General features: G+C 46.8%; 1 protein-coding gene across 15 annotated transcripts in view; it reads left to right on the plus strand.

The window, feature by feature from the left end:
* The window catches only part of LOC121594546 (kazrin), a 69,462-nt gene that overhangs the window by 22,012 nt on the left and 29,515 nt on the right, over positions 1-17,935 (plus strand). For 10 of the 15 annotated variants that reach the window (XM_041917923.1, XM_041917922.1, XM_041917929.1 and 7 more), the window contains exons 3-13: positions 2,346-2,513; positions 3,184-3,484; positions 11,666-11,830; positions 15,031-15,523; positions 15,616-15,834; positions 15,932-16,420; positions 16,486-16,626; positions 16,700-16,787; positions 16,852-17,415; positions 17,485-17,648; positions 17,727-17,888. In XM_041917923.1, coding sequence (XP_041773857.1) covers positions 3,452-3,484; positions 11,666-11,830; positions 15,031-15,523; positions 15,616-15,834; positions 15,932-16,420; positions 16,486-16,626; positions 16,700-16,787; positions 16,852-17,415; positions 17,485-17,648; positions 17,727-17,888 — 2,518 coding nt within the window. In that variant the 5' untranslated portion in view covers positions 2,346-2,513; positions 3,184-3,451. The remainder of the gene's footprint in view (positions 1-2,345; positions 2,514-3,183; positions 3,485-11,665; positions 11,831-15,030; positions 15,524-15,615; positions 15,835-15,931; positions 16,421-16,485; positions 16,627-16,699; positions 16,788-16,851; positions 17,416-17,484; positions 17,649-17,726; positions 17,889-17,935) is intronic. The other 5 variants (XM_041917927.1, XM_041917936.1, XM_041917937.1 and 2 more) reach the window with 3 other exon arrangements.

Genomic DNA, 17,935 nt, shown 5'->3' on the forward strand with positions numbered 1-17,935 from the left:
ACACTAATTGAACTAATTAAAAGCTTACACTTACTCTGGAGCAAATGTCACCGCAGCAGGGAAACTTGGTGCACAAAATAGGAATAGTACAGCAAAGTGTACACGGTTGTGTACACTGTACATTTTTCGCTACACCGGACCCCACAAACCCAGCACCCCTGTGTTGACCCCATTTATGAAAGGCTTCACGGTGGGAAAACAAATTCATGCCACAGGCGAACCATTTTTCACAACTAACGAGTTACTAAATACTGGGGGGGGGGAGGTACGACGCCCGTTTTACTCTGTTTGGCCCCTACGGGGCACCAGCACACTCTATCCCACTCCCAAGGAACATGTGTAGGGAACATTCCAGAGATCCCCTTCGTGGGGTGTCTTCTGATGGTGGTACAGTTTTGAAACACCTTCTCCAGCGTGTTTTGCTAGTGAGAAAAAGGGAATGAAGCCTTTGAAAAAGGGAAAACGTGGCTGGAGGGCATAAATATTAATGAAACGGCTTCATTTGGCATCACCATTTAATTAACCTCTGAAACGGTACGCCTCTTTCCCCCCCTGCTGTCAATAAGCTGACACGAACAGGCTTAAACTGCTGACGATTCCATAAATCTTGTGCAGCACATTCAAAAGCTCATTTTGCACTTTTCCTCCTTGCTTCGGGCGCATGCAACAGTGCGAGGTGCATTTTTCATACAGCTGCAGGAGGAAGGAACAGCTGCTCTTTGGGGATTAGTTTTCAACTGCAATTTTTCTTACTCAACTTTAACTTTTTTTTATACTCCCCTTTCTCTCCTGCGGGGGAAAGAAGCTCAAGGTGGCTCAAGCCAAAGCAGAGAGACCAAAGCAAAAACAAAAAAAAACTTGTTGAAGCAAATTGTGCTTCCTTCGACTGTCAATCTCACCCGCAGGGGTTGTAATTTTCCTTGAACCAAGTAGGAAGCGCGATAAAACCAACTAATCGATACCGAGTGGATTACTGACTGATCCAGCCTGGGTGCAAGAAACGAAAGAGTTCCGGGTATCCAAGGAAAAGACAACTCTATCTGTTGCGTAATGAGTAGAAAGCTTACTGAGCAGAGCGTGATGACGATGCTTTACTAGCTGTCCTTCTTTGTGCTCCAGTTTGTCCCATCTGGCGCTGATGGTAGGAATGGCAACAAAATCTTCCATTGGAATTGATGCCAAAGGATGCTCACTCGTATTGCAGGCTTCGCAATGCAAAGGCGGAAGCAACTGTGGTTTAATTATAGTTGAAAGCAAACTTCTTCCGATGCAAGGATTTTCTTTGCTTTTCAGTTAAGGATGCCAATGGCACTTATATAATTTAGTCGTCACTGTGACTGCAGCGGATAGTTGTGTGGTTGCAAGACTGCAGAACAGATTAAGCTGTTTTAGGGCTGCCATCTGCTTTAGTAACAGTAGCGGTATGATACAAATACTTTGAAACTATTACTCATTCAAGGGAAGCAAAACTCTGGTTAGTTTCTGATAGGTGCACTATTTACTGACATAGATCATAAAACAAATGTCAGTAATTATCATACAATATTTTAAAACCTTTGTGGTATGGTTCTCAGTAGTCAAAAAGCTTGCATTTGACTGTCTCTTTATTGAACTAAAATGAATGTTACTAGTTGATAATTAATACTCCATTTTTATTTCCTAAGCAATAATAAACCTATCCCTAAAACATAACTAATATTTCGAAACTTTGACAAACTACGTCATCTGAAGCATCAATGGCTTTCTCCCCCACGAACATTTCTCCATTATTTCTTCCGATTATGAGTGTAGTGGAGGAGGACATATCATTGACGTAGTATTATAGCGTCACCATAAATTGCACCGAGCAGGACTATCCATTTTTATGACCCTCATCCCTCAGCGTGCAGTGCAGTAGATCCATAAATTATACTTCCCAGCCAGGTTCTGGAATAACGACTCCACACACGAACCAGCACCAAAGGCCAAGCGAGCCAAACCCCAAAGACTGAACCGAGCCAACTGGAGGCCACCGGAACACTAGTTTGCCTTCCTCGTTTTGATTATTATGACCCTGCACCGCCTGCGGATGGTTTTGGTTGAAGTTTTCCCTCCCAATAAAGCCAATCATGCCGTCTTCTGCTTCTGGAATCTGGCAGAAACAGAACGCATCACAACCAAAACCCCATTCAACGGTAATTAACTCAACGGCACTGGTTTCACAGGGTCTTTTGAGTTTCTCTCCAATTTCAATGTGTGTTTGTGTGTGCTGGTTCACCAACAGCCAATTTGATTTTAATCCATAATCCTTCCCCCGAAAGCTCCTGCTTAATCTGCTGTGCTTTGTTCACATTTCCTATTTCCAGCAATCGACAAGTGGAATCGATAGCTTGCAGCCCTGATAGAAGTGGACCAGCAAGAGGAGCAGACCCAACTCTTCACTGTTCGATCGATACATACTGCTCCCGGGTGGAAAGGATTCCACATATTCCTTGCCAACACACACACGAAGCTTCCAAACGCTGCGCTGAGAGGTAAGTATTTTATTTCCAGTGATTCGCTCCTGATCTACGACCAGGATGTGTTGTGGCTGTTGTTTCTTCTGCAAAGTCACTTCAATCAACTCCTCAACAACAGAATTATAAGCTGGTTCATGCAAAGAAACAATATTGTACACCCTTTTTTCCTTGTTAATACCCAACGTTCCTCCCAGGGAGGAATTTGTTGCAGATGTGGCTTCGTCTTACTTTCCTGTTGAAAAATATGAAACTCAACCTCACCTCGTTTGAACCAAAACCAAAACACAGTGTCAAGTTGGCAGGGCACAAAACTTATCCCAACCGAACGTCCGGGTGTTTGGGCAAAGTTTTGACACCCTTCCCCTTTTCCCCAAGCGTTCCCCCAAACATTGATCCCTTGAAAACTTGGAAAACTTTTCCGATTTGCTCTCGAACGCACACAGGCGCACGCGCTCGCATAGATTATGTAGGCACCATCTCGTCCTGCAAATCGATCATCGAAACAACGTGATCTTACCGGGCTAACTTCTTAAAAGATTAATCATTTCACCCTATCCGGGCAAAGCTGGGATCCCGAAAAAGTCACTCCAGCCACCAGGATTACGTTGGACGGACTTATTTACTACGTCTTTCGATTCGTGTGTTCGTTCCATTTTTCGCATTTTCAACCCACCCATCCCCAAAGCTGGTGCCCAATTCATCATCGTGCGACCATCGCCATTTTCGGGTCACTCCCCCATCACGCCAGGAAGCTGAATGGGACGCCCAGCAGCTAGTCGCGAGCGAACCTCCTGCACCGGGCAGGCGTACCAGCCCCAGAACGGTAATTGAGTCCGGACGTGCGGTGAAGGCGGTGCACGAGCCAAGGGACGCGGGACAGCCGTGCTGCTAGCAGCTTCCTATTTTGCGCGAAAATCTAAGCCCGACAATCAGCCACCCCACACGACCGTTCGATGCTGGGAGAGTTTCATCGGATATTTGAGAAGGTTGTGTTTTCTTCTTTCAACTCCAAACTTTGCGATCGTGTGTTCGTGCACGTGTTTTTTATTCTTCTTCTTCTTCTTCTTCTTCTTCTGTGTTACTGTACACCGTCTTTGTAGTGGTGTGTTGTGCGTTACTACTTGTGCGTTTTGTCTATTGTTCGCATTTCTGTTTCAGTTCGTTTCATTTCTCTACTGCTTTAGTCCTTTTTAAAGCCCAATTCTGCAAAGAAATTGAGGTTAGATTGCATATGCTTCAGTATATTACTTCCCTTTTGGTAAAGGTGCCAACTTCTAGTGGTTTCCCCACACCCCATGTGCCACCTCATTTGATTTCAATCCTCTTTTTTCCTAGCTCAATTCTGTTTAAAATCATGTTTAATATGCTTCTTCTGCGATCGTTATATTCCAACTAAAAAAAGGAAGCTGTGTTTTGTGTTCTCACACATACAGTCACTAATCTAACGGTGATTGTTTCACTAACCTATAATCTTCCAATTACTAAAAGCTCGTTTTGCAATTCCCCCTTCTCTCCAACAAATAAGCGGACTAAGCTTTAATTGCTTTTAACGTCCAAAGCGTTGTGTCTCCCACCGTACACGCTAGAGCCTCCGTTGCTGTACAGCTCAGCCAAGGCTTCCTTCGATCCGAATCCACTTCATCCCATTCCCATTTTAATTGGCTTGCCTATCGTTTTGCCTACGCTTCTTGCTCCACTCAACGTGTCCCAGTTTTCAGTTTTGTCGTTGATTTTTATTTTTCCACTCTCTATCTCTCTCTCTGTATCTCTCTTTCCTTTGCTTTGTTTTTTATGTGTTCGAGGAAAAGCTCCCGATCAGTTCTCCTTCTCTCACCTCTTCTCTGACTCGTTCCCTCTTCTATCCTCCCCTCATCCTTCTTTCGTTTTGCTTTCGTATCATTTTGCACCAATTTAGTTTTGGGTTGCATTTTTCGTTTTTTGTTTTGCTGGGCGAAGCTCAAATCTACTGAAAAGCATCAAAATCAACAAGAAAAAAATGGACACCCCAACGCAATCTCCAGGGAAGCGGCGCAAAATGGTTGTTATGACCTGAATTCTTGTTTTTTTTTATAAGTCAAATATAATCTATTTTAATCTTTGCTAGCATTTTTTTAACTAATAGAGTTTCAGCATTCATCATTACTTCCCAAATTTTGTCTCTAATGCGATATTCTCGGTAGATTTGTGCAACCATTTTATGGTATATTTTTTTCACTTCTTTTTTTTTTCTTAATTCGCTTTCCGTAGTTAAGTAACATGTCGTTCGGCCTAATTAGCTAGATGGTGCAATGTGCTTTAGATATTTACAAAAATCATATTGCTCACGGCAGGGAGAGTCAACAGCTAGCAGGCACGACCTGCTCGAGCCTGCTAACTGTTGCTCATCATCTGCCCTGACTATGGTATTGTGGCTCAATGTTTCGGCTTAGTTTTTGTTGGCAAAATTTAAACTAGAAGTAGAACACAGAGAAACAAAATTCGTTATTTACTTTTGGTTTTTGATATTATGTGTTCGTTTTTTTTCCTTAAATTTCGAAACACATTCAACAACTTATTTTACAAAAAAACCCTCAAAAACAAATCCATCCTCCTGTTAACACGCACCCACACACCAACATGTGCCCTAATCCCTACGGAAACGAAAAACACTTCCGACATTAACGAAAGCATTTCTGTCGAATCATTCCAATTGCGCGCCTTGAAGCGGCTTTGAATGCTTCCCATTTTGTGCTACACAATCTGCTCACAGTGCTTAACAACACAAAAAAAAACTCATTTTAACCATTAATCTGAACAAAGGACCGCTAATACCGGGCACTCTCGCTCGCCGGCCAGCTTTTCTGTACAATGTGGCGCCCGCTACCATAAAAACAAACTGACGCAAAAGCCGAGCTTTGCCAGCACCAAAAACATGTTTCCCATCATCGGGCAATGGATTGTTTTGATTTTGTGAAGGTGTGTGTGTGTTTTTTTTTTTTTCTAAAAACCAGTCTACGTGAAAGTTAAAGGCCTAAAGCCAGTGAATTTACACAATCCCACTCACACACACACATACACACCGGGCAACGCAAAGCTACCGGCAAAAGCTGTGCTCATCGTCCTCAAGGCATTTTCAGGCGCTGGCCGAGTGGTAAAAAGGAAAGGGATTTATCGCAAAACTTTTACGCCGAACGCCGTAGCAGCAAAAGCTGGACAGTTTGTGCCAGTTCTGTGAAGCAGATGGTTGTGATGGGTGGCTTTAGAGGTTTTGTGAAAACTTTTTGGCCGCCTTCAGGCATCCGGTTCGATGGGCAATGTTTCGTCAGTACGTTTCCTGTTTTTTGGTAAAACTATTGAAAACTGTCAAGGCTCTGCTTAGACAACGGGCTTTATTCTGACTTCAACCAGCTGCCCTATGAATGCAATGAACTAAACCCATCATTTGATGCTCTCAATAACTTCAAACTTATTCTCACGAATAGCTGAAAATTGAATTTCACCTAAAAGCCCGGGAACATCCACCTGTTGTGTCATGCAAACGTGGGTAAGCTTTCGCAGAATTTCACAATTCCATCTACCAAAACACTCACGGCACAACACAATGCACCGAAACAATACCTCCCAGTCGAGTGACACCTGAGGGAAAACAAGAAGCGCACGGGACAAAAAAACACCCATACTGCCATGGATATTAAATAAAACCAAACATATGTCGAAAGGCCCCTATTCTCACACGCACGCACGGCGACGGCACATTTACCAGGTACAGGGAACACGGATACCATTCACTTCCTTTTCCCGTCTGTGTGGCTGCGTGTGTGTGATAGTGTGTCTGTGTACGGTACTTCCGTCACCATGTTTACACCCTCGAGTAAGAGGAGGCCTCGGGTAAGATTTGTGCCTGCGCCGGACAAACAAGCCGGTCGGTCGTATTAACAACATCAGCAAAAACAACATCGCCCAGCGTGCAAACAACAACCCCTATCCGCCCAGCATCCCCAACTGTGTGTTGGTGTAGGGAAAAATCAATGGTTATACAAAGCTGCTTTTTTCCCCGTGCTCACTTAGATTGTTTTTCTTTTGCTGTGCTCCAGCAGCAAAACGCTCGACAACGGAGGACCGAGGCCGTACACCAGCCGGTTCAATTTGATCAGATTTATATCGATCCCAGCGCATCGAGTGATGGCGTAATGTGAGGCGAATCTGTCGAACACGTCAACCGGGACCGGGGGTGATGCTTGCTTGCGGGAAAGCAGAGGAAAAGCAATTCCAGAACCCTGTGCCTCCGGGGCGTTGAGTTCCCCATTGTAATGGGACAACTGTCGGAGAGAATCTTTATCGGTAGGAAAATAAATCTTGACAAATCGAACGCACCACATCTGGGAGAGTTGACCCGTGTGCGTGTGCGTGTGTGCTCACCCCGTGCGCTGACTGCAGAACAGGAATGCAGACGTATTCTTGGAAACGGATGCTGCTGCTTGCGGCCTCCCGCCGTTGTTTGATTGACGGTTCTATTTTCTTCACTACGGCGCAGTGAAGCGTCATCATTTTTCATCGGAAAATTGATGTGTTATTTTTCGATTAATGTGTGAAATTATTCATTCCAGCACTAATGACCGGAAACAGAAGCTTTGAATATATTTGCAATTTTAAAACACTCTGAAAAGTGATTCTTACACGCAAAACGTTCTAAGCACAGTGCTCACATCAATCCAGCACATTTGTCTGCCTGTGCATGCCAAAACGGGCCGTTGTTTTGCTGAGTGAACTTATGTTTACTCTATCCCCTTTGCCTTTGAGCGATGGAAACAAGGGAATATAGCTCATGCCTAACAATCAATCAGCCGTTCATCCTTTTCAACCCTGGCCAATCCTGCCTCCCGGGCAGGCTGTTTCCCTAATGCTGTCTTGGGACAAACAGAGAACAACATTTCATCTCACTTGCTTTCTTTTTCCTCTGCCATTCAGCGGACTTTTTAGTGCTATTTCTAGAATGAAAGTATTTGTTCAACCTTTCATTCTTGCCATTTCTTCAAATTGTCATTTTATGTGACATTTGTTTGTTGAAACTTTGCTACCCCCCTTCAAATCGGAAGACACCAGACTAGACTTTTTGGTCGATCGAACAAGAGGCTTTTGGAAGCGACTGCTGTTGTTCTGTGGATTCAGAGGATGGTATTATGTGGGAACCTTTCTTCGATTTACTTGGGAAAAGTGACACATCGCTGCCCTTGACGCTTTCTTTTATTATGTTGTATGAAAAAAACGGCAATTTTAAATTACATTTTTGGAAAGAATTCTAAGCAAATGAAACAAAAGACGATGAAGACAAAATAACTCTTTTAATGTAATAGCAGACACTGTGAACAAATACTTCGAATCAATACTTTCAAGGGATCAAAAAAACCAAATACTGAGGATCCTAAAAAATACTTATCAAAAGTCAAAGTTTACTCAATAAATATAAAAATTGAATATTAATTCCAATTAGGAATGGATGAATATAGCTTCTGTTTAATGCTACAAAGATTATCATTCTACTTGAATTTGCTTAAACCTGCTCTGCAGAACAAAACAATACAGAAAAAAACCCAAAAATGTTCCATAAATATCCTTAAGCCAGACAGTTTATCCATTCGTTCTTTTATCCACTCCCTTTTTTCCACCAACCAGTGCAATCAATTCTCATCAAACTTCGCCAACTTTTAGCGAGCAACAAAGCAACGCTTTTTCATTCGTGCTTACTCACGCACATCAAGCATCTTGGAGCGCCGAGCATGTTTGGCGAACAGTTTGGTTACATTCTAATTATTTATTCACCCTGCTGAAGTTGCTTCTGTCACTCTCTCACACACACGCACAATGTCCAGGTAGTCACTGGAGTTACGTGTCTTTGCACTATATTGATCATTTGACTTATCGGTTTGCTCGCCGAACGAGCATACGCCCGGTCTCCCCCGGATGGTCGAAAGCGCTTACGCATTCAACACACGCAAGACCAATAAATGTTCGACCAGCAGCATCATCATCATCTTATGGATCATGTACCTTACTGCTGCATGATGTCGGGGGATAAAGCAAAAAGAAGCAATAAAAAAAAGAAACAAACCCATTTCAATCTTCGGACCAAAGTCCCGCGAGAGTTTAGCGGGAATGCTTCAGCAAATAATCCCCTCCCAGCCCAGCCCAGTGTGTCAGGTTGGACGGCTGAGGTATGGGTAAGAAAACAAGATAAGGATGCTTCCTTGTAGTAGAGCCATTCCTACACACAGTACGCCTTGAGATAGAGTGAGAAAGCCCGGGAAAATCCATTGCGATTTGAGCAACGCACCGGCACGATACGAAAGCCAGTGGGATTGTGTGATACGTGACTTTAACAAACCGAACGAGAGCAAACAGCAACAGTGGAAAATGACAGTTTTCCTCGAGGATTTTGCACCTTTCAACCCTCCCTCTGTGCTCAGCGGTTGTGTTAATATAATTATTTTACTATAAAATTTTCAACCCACCATTGCTTTCAACGTGCCCGAAAGCAGCGAAAAGCTGAGAGATGCTGATTTATGATGCTCACCTCCGCGCAGCTCTCCAGGAACCCCCAACCCAGGCAAACGCCCGGGCATAAATCACCCACGCTCGGTAGAGAGAAAGGGGACGAAGGTGGACGAACACTTTCCACGCGGCTGTAACCCTCCACCACTCGGCGGCTAGCATTTTAATGTAACCGTAACCGGGGCCGGATTGCGGTTGTACAAGGGCCACTAGAGCCTACGCAAATGTCGAGCATTTACACGGGGCGTATAGAGCGACTTTCGCCATCAATCTTTACCTCTCCATTTTCGGTCCTCGGTGGCCAAACGGGGTCACATCGAGCGATCCCCGAGGTATCGCCTTTCAGCGGGCAAAAGGAGCAGCCACAGCAGCAGCAGGTCAAATGGTGATGTTTGATGGTGGGCCGAAGAAAAGAATGGAATGTACGCGTAACAACCCCCGCCGACGGAAAGGCCAGCGTCGGTTTGGTGGATTGAACATTTTGTTAAACTTTCCCTGTAATGCCGGTGCATTGTTGTGCATGGATTTTCTTTCAAGAGGGAGAGACTTTGGCAGAAAAACGTCCTTATTGAGGAACTCTTTTATTACGCCGTACCCACTTAGGGCTAGCTTTTCTTTGTAAGTGATTTTAATGTATGTAGCGTTCTTTATGAGGGATGTATGTTCGGTTGAGAAAGCTTTCACTATACCAAGTGGAAGGGCACTTTTCCAATGGAAAGTGCAAGTCACAGGAAGGTTCTAGGTTCTTGTTGGAACTTGTGTTTTAGTTTCCAGGTTTGGTTTACATTAGCTTTCTTTTTTAAGCATATTCAAAGTTATGGCAATTTGGAGTGCCTAGTTCTTTTATTTTTATTTCTCTTTCCTCATATCGACTACGTTCATTCAAGCGAGCTTTAATTTTGATGGAAAACGGACGGAAAAAATAGCATCACATTTCATTTGCTTTCTCGCTAAAAAGGAAGCGTTCTAGCAAAGCATCAGGTCCAAAATCAAAGCAAATAATATCTAGCACAAACTTGCAACGCGCGCACACACACCAAGCAAGAAAGCAACACACATTCCTCCCTAAATCAAACCTCGAGCGAAATATTAACGGTCGGTAGTACGGTAGTAGCTTCAAGCACGCCTCACTTGGTGGTCGCAATAAATTATTCGCACGAAGCAGCGTTTGGAATTTCCTTAAATTAAAACTCATCTCCCGCACACGTACATCTCCCGGACATACACACACACGCACACACCGCGATGCACTGGGCGAGCCGGAAGGCACACAAAACGGAAGGCAAATGAGTGGCTGTTCGTGCAAACTAATAAAAATTCCTTGCACGCCGCCCGTTTCTTATGCACTACCGCTCGTTTACGCCCGCTCGCCATTCGGCTTTCGGAATGCTTCTTCTTCCCCATCATAGCTCATACATTTTACAGTTGCAGCTAAATGAAGCACAAAAGCCGTACAGTGTATTCGAACAAGAGTGATGAACGACCGGGCGGGGATGGCTAAGGAAATTCCGCTCCTCATGCTATCATGCTACATGCACCGTGCTCAGCCTCTGCTGCCCTAATTAGAATCGATTCCCACTGGGGCGGACCGGTAGTCCCCAGACAGCATCCGGTGGGATTTTGCGATCCCACATTGTCTCCCTTCTTCTGTTTGTTAAAGCAAAACTTTCTGTGTCTAGCGATGGAAACTGTTTGGCATTGTGAGTGTGTCCGTTGATATGTCCTCTCGTTTTCCTTTCGCAACCGCTCACACAAATCATCCCAATCGCAATACGTTAAGCAACAGTTGTAGCTCTGTTCAATGACATGACACGACAGAAAGTTTTGTCCCCCTACCATCTTGGGGGAAGGAGAAAGGATTGCACAAACACGAACAAACGAGTTGGAGACAGTCTACCGAAGGGAAGCATAATGCATAACTTTTGCAAAAGTTTCATCATGAAAGTTCGGTCACCCGTGTCACATGTGTCTGCAGCTATGAATTGTGTGCGTGTGCAGTGTCCCTGGCAGCAATGAAACGTTGACAGGTATTGCGAATAAAGCAGGGAATTACGCTGTAATATGAGAGTAACTTTAATTAGAGCTACGAAGGAAATAATTGTGTTTCCTGGTTGAATTGAGGTCTTACAGTGCGATGACAGTCCGAGTAAACGTGTAACCTGATTCGGCATCCTGCGCCCAAACGTTATGCAAAATATGTGCAGTACGCCTAAAGTTATGCAAACAATGAGCAAACTGCAATGACAAGGAACCTTTGCACACTTACAACAACAGTCAACACGATCTGGGGTCTTATTTCTTTGTTTTACTTTGTTTGAAAGACATTTTCATATTTTCATAAACTTCTGTTTCAACAAAACTAGTTATAAATCTTTCTCGTTTAAGAACAGCACACACACACACACAGACATACAGACACTTGCAGTTGAATGAATGAATCCCCTTTAGCTTGGGAATGTTCGCTTTTGAATTAGACCGTTCTCGTTCCTCAATGGCGTCGTGGTATCCGTGTGGCCATTTGTCTGTGCTCTTGTGTTCTGTGCTTCACGGTTGTAAAGCTTTGTCCAAAACCCCCTTTTTCCACAATTTCTCCTACTGCTCACTGGCTGAACTAACTAAACCCTTTCGTGATCTTCCAGACTGCCATCAACGATGACACAGTGAACTCTTTGCTGCGCCTGGTTGGAATGCAGTTGAACGGCACGGCCGGCACCGTCACAATGGCCGCCGCATCGGAACCGCCCGAGCCGCCGCCGCGCAACCCGGACAAGATCAACGCATCGCTCAAGCAGCTCGCCGAATCGGTAAGTAACAGTGATACAAATTAAAGTCTAATTTCTGAATGCATGTAGTACTGACATTTTATCGAATCGAATGTTTCATCAACATCAAATCAAGCTAACATCCTTACAATTAAAACGATCAACTGCTAACCACTTGAGCGTTGTGAAACTTCCCGACGGCAACCCCGGTAATCAAATCAATGTCTGCACCGTTACAAATCGTTTTCCCATTTCGAAGGGCGAGGGAACTCCAACACAGTACCTCCCGTTCAGACGCTCCACTGAATGCTCGATTTCACCCGGTGTCTGATTATGCGACTGGCATCACAGCTAAAGGCATTACCATCTCCGTCAGTCAGCCGCGCCCGCACAACAACTTCATTATTGTCCCTGTTGTTGGGTGCAATGGGCCCGCGGGTAATGCTGCCTTTAAGCTGTAACTCCGCGTATCTGTCTGCTGCAGATGGCGCGATCCCACGGATCGCCACCGAAACTTGCACCGGACTAAATCGTTCGTACGATGCTCTTTGTCCCTGCACTCCTTTGCCCTTGCGCCCTTGCTTGTCTGGTAATAGCTAGAGGGCCCTCTCAACTCATCACTGTAGCGTAATAGCGTTTGAAGGATGCTTCGTTCTAGGAGGTGGCATTTCGCGCGAGTGCGAGGAGGATGATTTTAGTTGAGCTAAAATGCAATTACACTCATCACCGACCGACCGAAAGCGGTTAAAGTTTGCTTGAAGGTTTAGGATTACCGTGTGCAGCTTCGGTTCGTCTTTTCGCTCAACGATGTCCCTCACAGTCATTAACAAATGATCACGTGAGACGTAAAAAAGGGGAGTTAAGAGTTAGAGTGGTACATTTAATGGATAAACGAGAAGTTGTAGTTTAAAGGCAACATTTTGTTTAGCTATTTTTGCTAAGTTTTGCTACGTTTTTGTTAAGTATTTGCTATTTTCATTGATATTTCCACACATTATGAAATACACAATTAAATGTAAATTTCAACTAATTTCAAAATTATCGTTAGCGCTTTTCTACCATTTTTACAGTAGAATCATTCCATAATGTATACTAACGATCTTGAAAATAGCCGCGTTTATCTTGTTAGTGCCATAACATTTAAAGCAAACCCATCAGAGCGCATTTCCAATCGAACCATCGTTCCGCTCGCATAAAATATGGTCCAACATCTTCTTGCCAACAGTTAGCAAACACGTCCTTACGCACACACACTTCGGTCCCCGATCGTGCCTGATCCGTAGAACATCAAACGATTTAATTTACAGTCCATTGTTGTCGTACCATCCTCGATCCGTACACCACTCGATCGAGCAACCTCCGAAATTCACAGCCAACAGAGCAATTAATGCTAATTTGGAGCGTTTATTTGTTGCGCCGCTTATCGCTCGCATCAACGTCCCTCCCAAAAACCGTCACAGCCACATTTCTGGAATGTTTTGGTAGAATGATTGGCTCGAGCGAACGTTGGGCAACCTCCCCTGCTCTCTGTTCAAACACACGCACACACACACACACACACATTTGAGCGGGACTGAGATTTATCCAAATCTGCCGACGAGCGCATTAACCTAGAAACGCAAGAACGCGCTTGCCAACGCTGGAAAATAACACTGGCCGCTATCGTCCTTGGCGTGGATGTGGAAAATTGTCGTCAGTGTGCAAATGGAACCGCACCGCGCGGGGTCTTTGTACGATGTGCGTCCCGGAATTGCACCCACCTCCCCGTTGGCTTGAGCCGATCGAAATCGATGGTTCGCTCATTATCCGAGACTCGTCGAGATTTGGTGAGCTGGTCGTACTATTCCGAGCTATGAGGAAGAACACTCAAAGCAGCCAGACCCGGACGGCTGACATTCCGTGGAGAACAATTCCGTTACCATCAGCTGTGTGTGAGTGTGTTTCTGTGTGTGTGTTTGCAAATAGGGACGCCGGTCACAGCGCAGCCAACTAACTTCAATTGATAAAATTTACATATAAATTAAACTGCTGTCACAAGCACTGGTCCCCCAAACCGTCCATTATTTGCTTCGGTTGCTGTAGTCACGTTGCACTCCACGTTCCTTCCCCACTACTGGGGTGGTATAGTTTTTCCTACCCCGTTTGCCGAAGAGAGCAAATACCCCGCAGTGAAAAGCTTTCTGGTGGCAGGAAATTGTTTTTTTTACTCTTCTTCTGTAGCGTTTGTGTTCCTTTTTCTTCTTGCCAGGCTTGCAGTGTGTTTCCGCTCCCGTTTCGTTCAGTTGGTGATTTGATTGACGATAACGATGGTTCTTTTGCGGAGCGAATAGTAGGCCGTGCTGTGGTGACTGTTTGCGTACGGCTTCGTCCGTGGAAAGCGTCCTCTAATTTGATCGCTTTGTTGTTGCGTATTTACTCATTTGCACCTCGGGAAACGGATTTTCGGTGCATCACAGGTGGTAACAGCACGTGCGTGGTACAGTAAAGTAAAGAACTGGGCTTAAAGTATGCAAAAGAGTTGACTTTATGTAGCTGTTTATTTGAATAATTTCTAGAAAAGTGATCAACTGTGAACTCTGAATGGTCTTTTTGATACTTGAAGCAAGTTTAAAACCTAACAACCTACAGCATGCCCATATGTAATGTTTTTGGAAGTAACTTAATGTAATGTAACACTCTTGAGAACCCATTCCTTAAATTTCCGACATTAATGTCCTTCTTAGAAATTCAGAAACCTTCAATCTCAGTGCTTTAAATTACAGTACCGATGTCTCAAGGATTTCGATGTTAAGATCTTACGTAACTTAGAATCCCGAGATACGTTATCTTCATCTTTCGCAAGATCTTCTTGGATTACAAAGACACAACTCCAATAACTCGGAGTTAACAAGTCTCGTAGGCTGAGCTGCGAAATTATTAGATATTCTTAGCAATAACCCTTGGTTTTCTGCAAGATTCTACGATATCAAGGCCTGGGCAATATATTCGTGGGTTATTTATTTGATATCGAGCATTAGGATCGAGATAAAAGCATCCTCTGTATGTTCCAAAATCTCTGATGACAAGCCATATCTTAACCAACCAACTCCAGGGATAACATAACCTTTAATATATCTTCCTGCTATTGCTCTATTGTGATACTTCAAATGAGGTCACACAATAAATAATGCCCAAAAATAAAACTAGCTCCATTCGCTCAAAGCTCTACTCTCCCTCCCTTTTTTGTCTCCCCCATTTGCCAGAAAACACGCTCCCTGGACACCGCCGACAAAGCCGGAGCGCCGAGCGCGACCACGAACGGTGGCCGCCCCTTTCGACCGATCCTATCGCTGGACAATGCAAAACCTTCCACCAAACCGTTCGACATACCGGAACGTGGCACGCCCACGTCCGCACCGGCCACCGCCTTCGGCACCGACCACCAGCCGGGCGCCCCGGAACCCGGTACCAGCACGAGTGGCAACAGCAGCAGCAGTGCGGCCGGCACCACCCAACGACAATCGAACCAACCGACAACACTATCCGGCTCATCGTCGTGCTCCTCCTCGGGCGAGGCAGCAACTGCCAACGGGACGGCAACGGCCAGCGAAACCGCCATCCCGAATGCGTCGTCCGCCAGCACCACCACCAGTCCGCAGGACAAAGCGTCCGGTCAGGCGAAGCAAATCAGCCCCACGCTTGCCGCTAGCGAGCCCGGTGGTGATAATCTGTTCAAGAATGGTGTCAGCGATCTAGGTACGTTGCCGGTGGTCAATTATGCCACCCCTCGCCTAGCCAGTGTTGCCGTTTTCTAATTATAGTTTCGTTGCCATTGCGCCTCCATCTAGAATCGCCACAAACGACCAAAATTCGGCTGGAGAACGAGCGGCTGTCGGCCGAGATTACGCGGCTGAAACGACTGCTGGAAAACTCACCGGACGGTGCGGTCGGTGGAATTGATCTGCTTTCGCAGAGCAACAGCTTCGAGGTGCACGCGCCCGACGACAGCAGCAACCGGATGGAGAAGCTGGAGAACGAGCTACGAATATCCAAGGAGCTGATTCAAAGTACGTGACCCTTTCCGGTTCGATCAGTTGCGGGTTTCGGTGTTGCAAAGCTTTCTTGGTTTATTCCTTTCTGTCCTGTCTGTTTGCCTTCCGCCAGGTTTAAAGCTGGAGCGCAAAAAGCTCCGCGCGGACAAGAACGATCTGCTGTCGCAGGTCAAGCAGCTCTGCTCCTCGCTGCAGGACAAGGAGCAGGAGCTGCGCAACTTCATCCGCAACTACGAGCAGCGGATACGCGAGTCCGAGTCCAACTCTGCCAAACAAAGCACGGAGCGGGAGCGGGAAAGATGGTCCCTGCTGAAGCACGCCCGCGACGAAGCGGAACGGTCGATCGCCCTCGCGGCACAGCTTAACGCACGCGACCTGCAGCTGCAGCGCACGCAGGAGCAGCTGCAGGAAGCGCGCCGCCAGCTGTCCGGCTGCATGTCCGACCAGGAAAGCCTGGTGTCGGCGGCCCCGCTAACACCGCCCTCCGGCCTGATGGCGCACAATGCGGTGGCGCCCGCATCAACGCCGGGCGTCGGGTACAGCAACATCAGCGGGACGCCGGGGGACCGTGGCTCGTGCAGTGCCGATTCCGGCGTGAGAGGTAAGTGTCTGGTGTCCTCCCCGCCCACCGGTTTTGTGTTCGAGTGTTGCCTTATCAAACACCAGACTTTGTTGCAGGCAGTAGCGACCGGGAGAGTGCCGCAGGTGATCTCAATCTGAGCGATGGGCCGTGCGAGAACGGACCGTGTATACAGGTGGACTCCGACAGTGTGTCGCTCGTGTCCAGCCATCACAACGTGTATCAGTGTAAGTGCACGGAGCTGCTCAATGCCCGCTCGCTTCTCCCTGCAAATAAGCCCTCCTTTCGCCTTTCTCTTAGATGGAACGCCCAAAGAACGAAGCCCTACCCTGTCGCCCCTGAACGCCGGCGCCTACTCGAGGTCGGTTGACAGTGCAGCCCTTTCGAGGTAGCCTAGCTGGACTGCTGGTTGCGCTTTCAACGCATTTCTAACGAAAACCTTCCACACACAGCTCTTACAGATCGGTCGAACAGCTCGGCTCACCGGTAGACAATGAGAATCAAACGTTCGCCCGCCGACTGCAGCAACAGCAGTCAGCGTCCGGAGCGGTGCCCGCTGCCCCCGGCAAGGCACAAAACACCGGGCTGACGGGACGGACCGGTCGCGGTGGCACGTGGGGCAGCATATCGCGCGTCTTCGCCCGCAGCCGCAACCGCAACAAGAACGCACCGATCGACACCGAGGCCACCGACTTCCAGTGGAGCCCGCTGACGGAGGAAGGGTACGCGGAGAAGCTGCGCCTGCTGCGGGAAGCCTCCTCCATGCCGATGGAACGTTGGCGAGCGTCCCAGGTGCTCGCCTGGCTCGAGGTGGCACTCGGTATGCCCCAGTACAGTGGGCGCTGCGCGGAGAACGTGAAGAGTGGCAAGGTGTTGCTGGAGCTGAGCGATGCCGAGCTGGAGACGGGCCTGGGCACAACACACCCGATGCACAGGAAAAAGCTCCGGCTGGCGATTGAGGAGCAACGGCGACCGGAGCTGGTACGCTATCCTACGATCGGGCAGCTCGGGCACACGTAAGTAGAAAGCGATGCGTCGGGGAGAGTAGCTCGTGCTCACAGGAGCTTGTTTCTTTCCACCCGCAGTTGGGTTGCCTCCGAATGGCTGCCAGACATTGGACTGCCACAGTACGGGGAGTCGTTTATGCACTCCCTGGTGGATGCCCGCATGCTCGACACACTGTCCAAGAAGGAGCTGGAGAAGTATCTCGGCGTTACCAGGAAGTTCCACCAGGCGAGCATAGTGCACGGTGAGTTGCAAAACTAGCTTCCTTCCACTAGCACACAGTAGAGGCCAGCGCTCTAATGCTGGAATCGCTACATTCCAGGTATTCATGTGCTGCGCATCATGAAGTACGACCGGCAGGCGATTGCGATGCGGCGCCTCCAGTCGGAGAACGTCGACACCGACCCGATCGTGTGGACCAACCAGCGCTTTATCCGCTGGGCACGCTCGATTGATCTGGGCGAGTATGCGGACAATTTGAAAGGTAAGCCCCACGTGGCACGTGCTGTAAAAATCTCATTTCCGTTCCAT

This window comes from Anopheles merus, chromosome 2L (genome assembly GCF_017562075.2).
Source record: "Anopheles merus strain MAF chromosome 2L, AmerM5.1, whole genome shotgun sequence".
NCBI classification, from domain to species: Eukaryota; Metazoa; Arthropoda; class Insecta; order Diptera; family Culicidae; genus Anopheles; species Anopheles merus.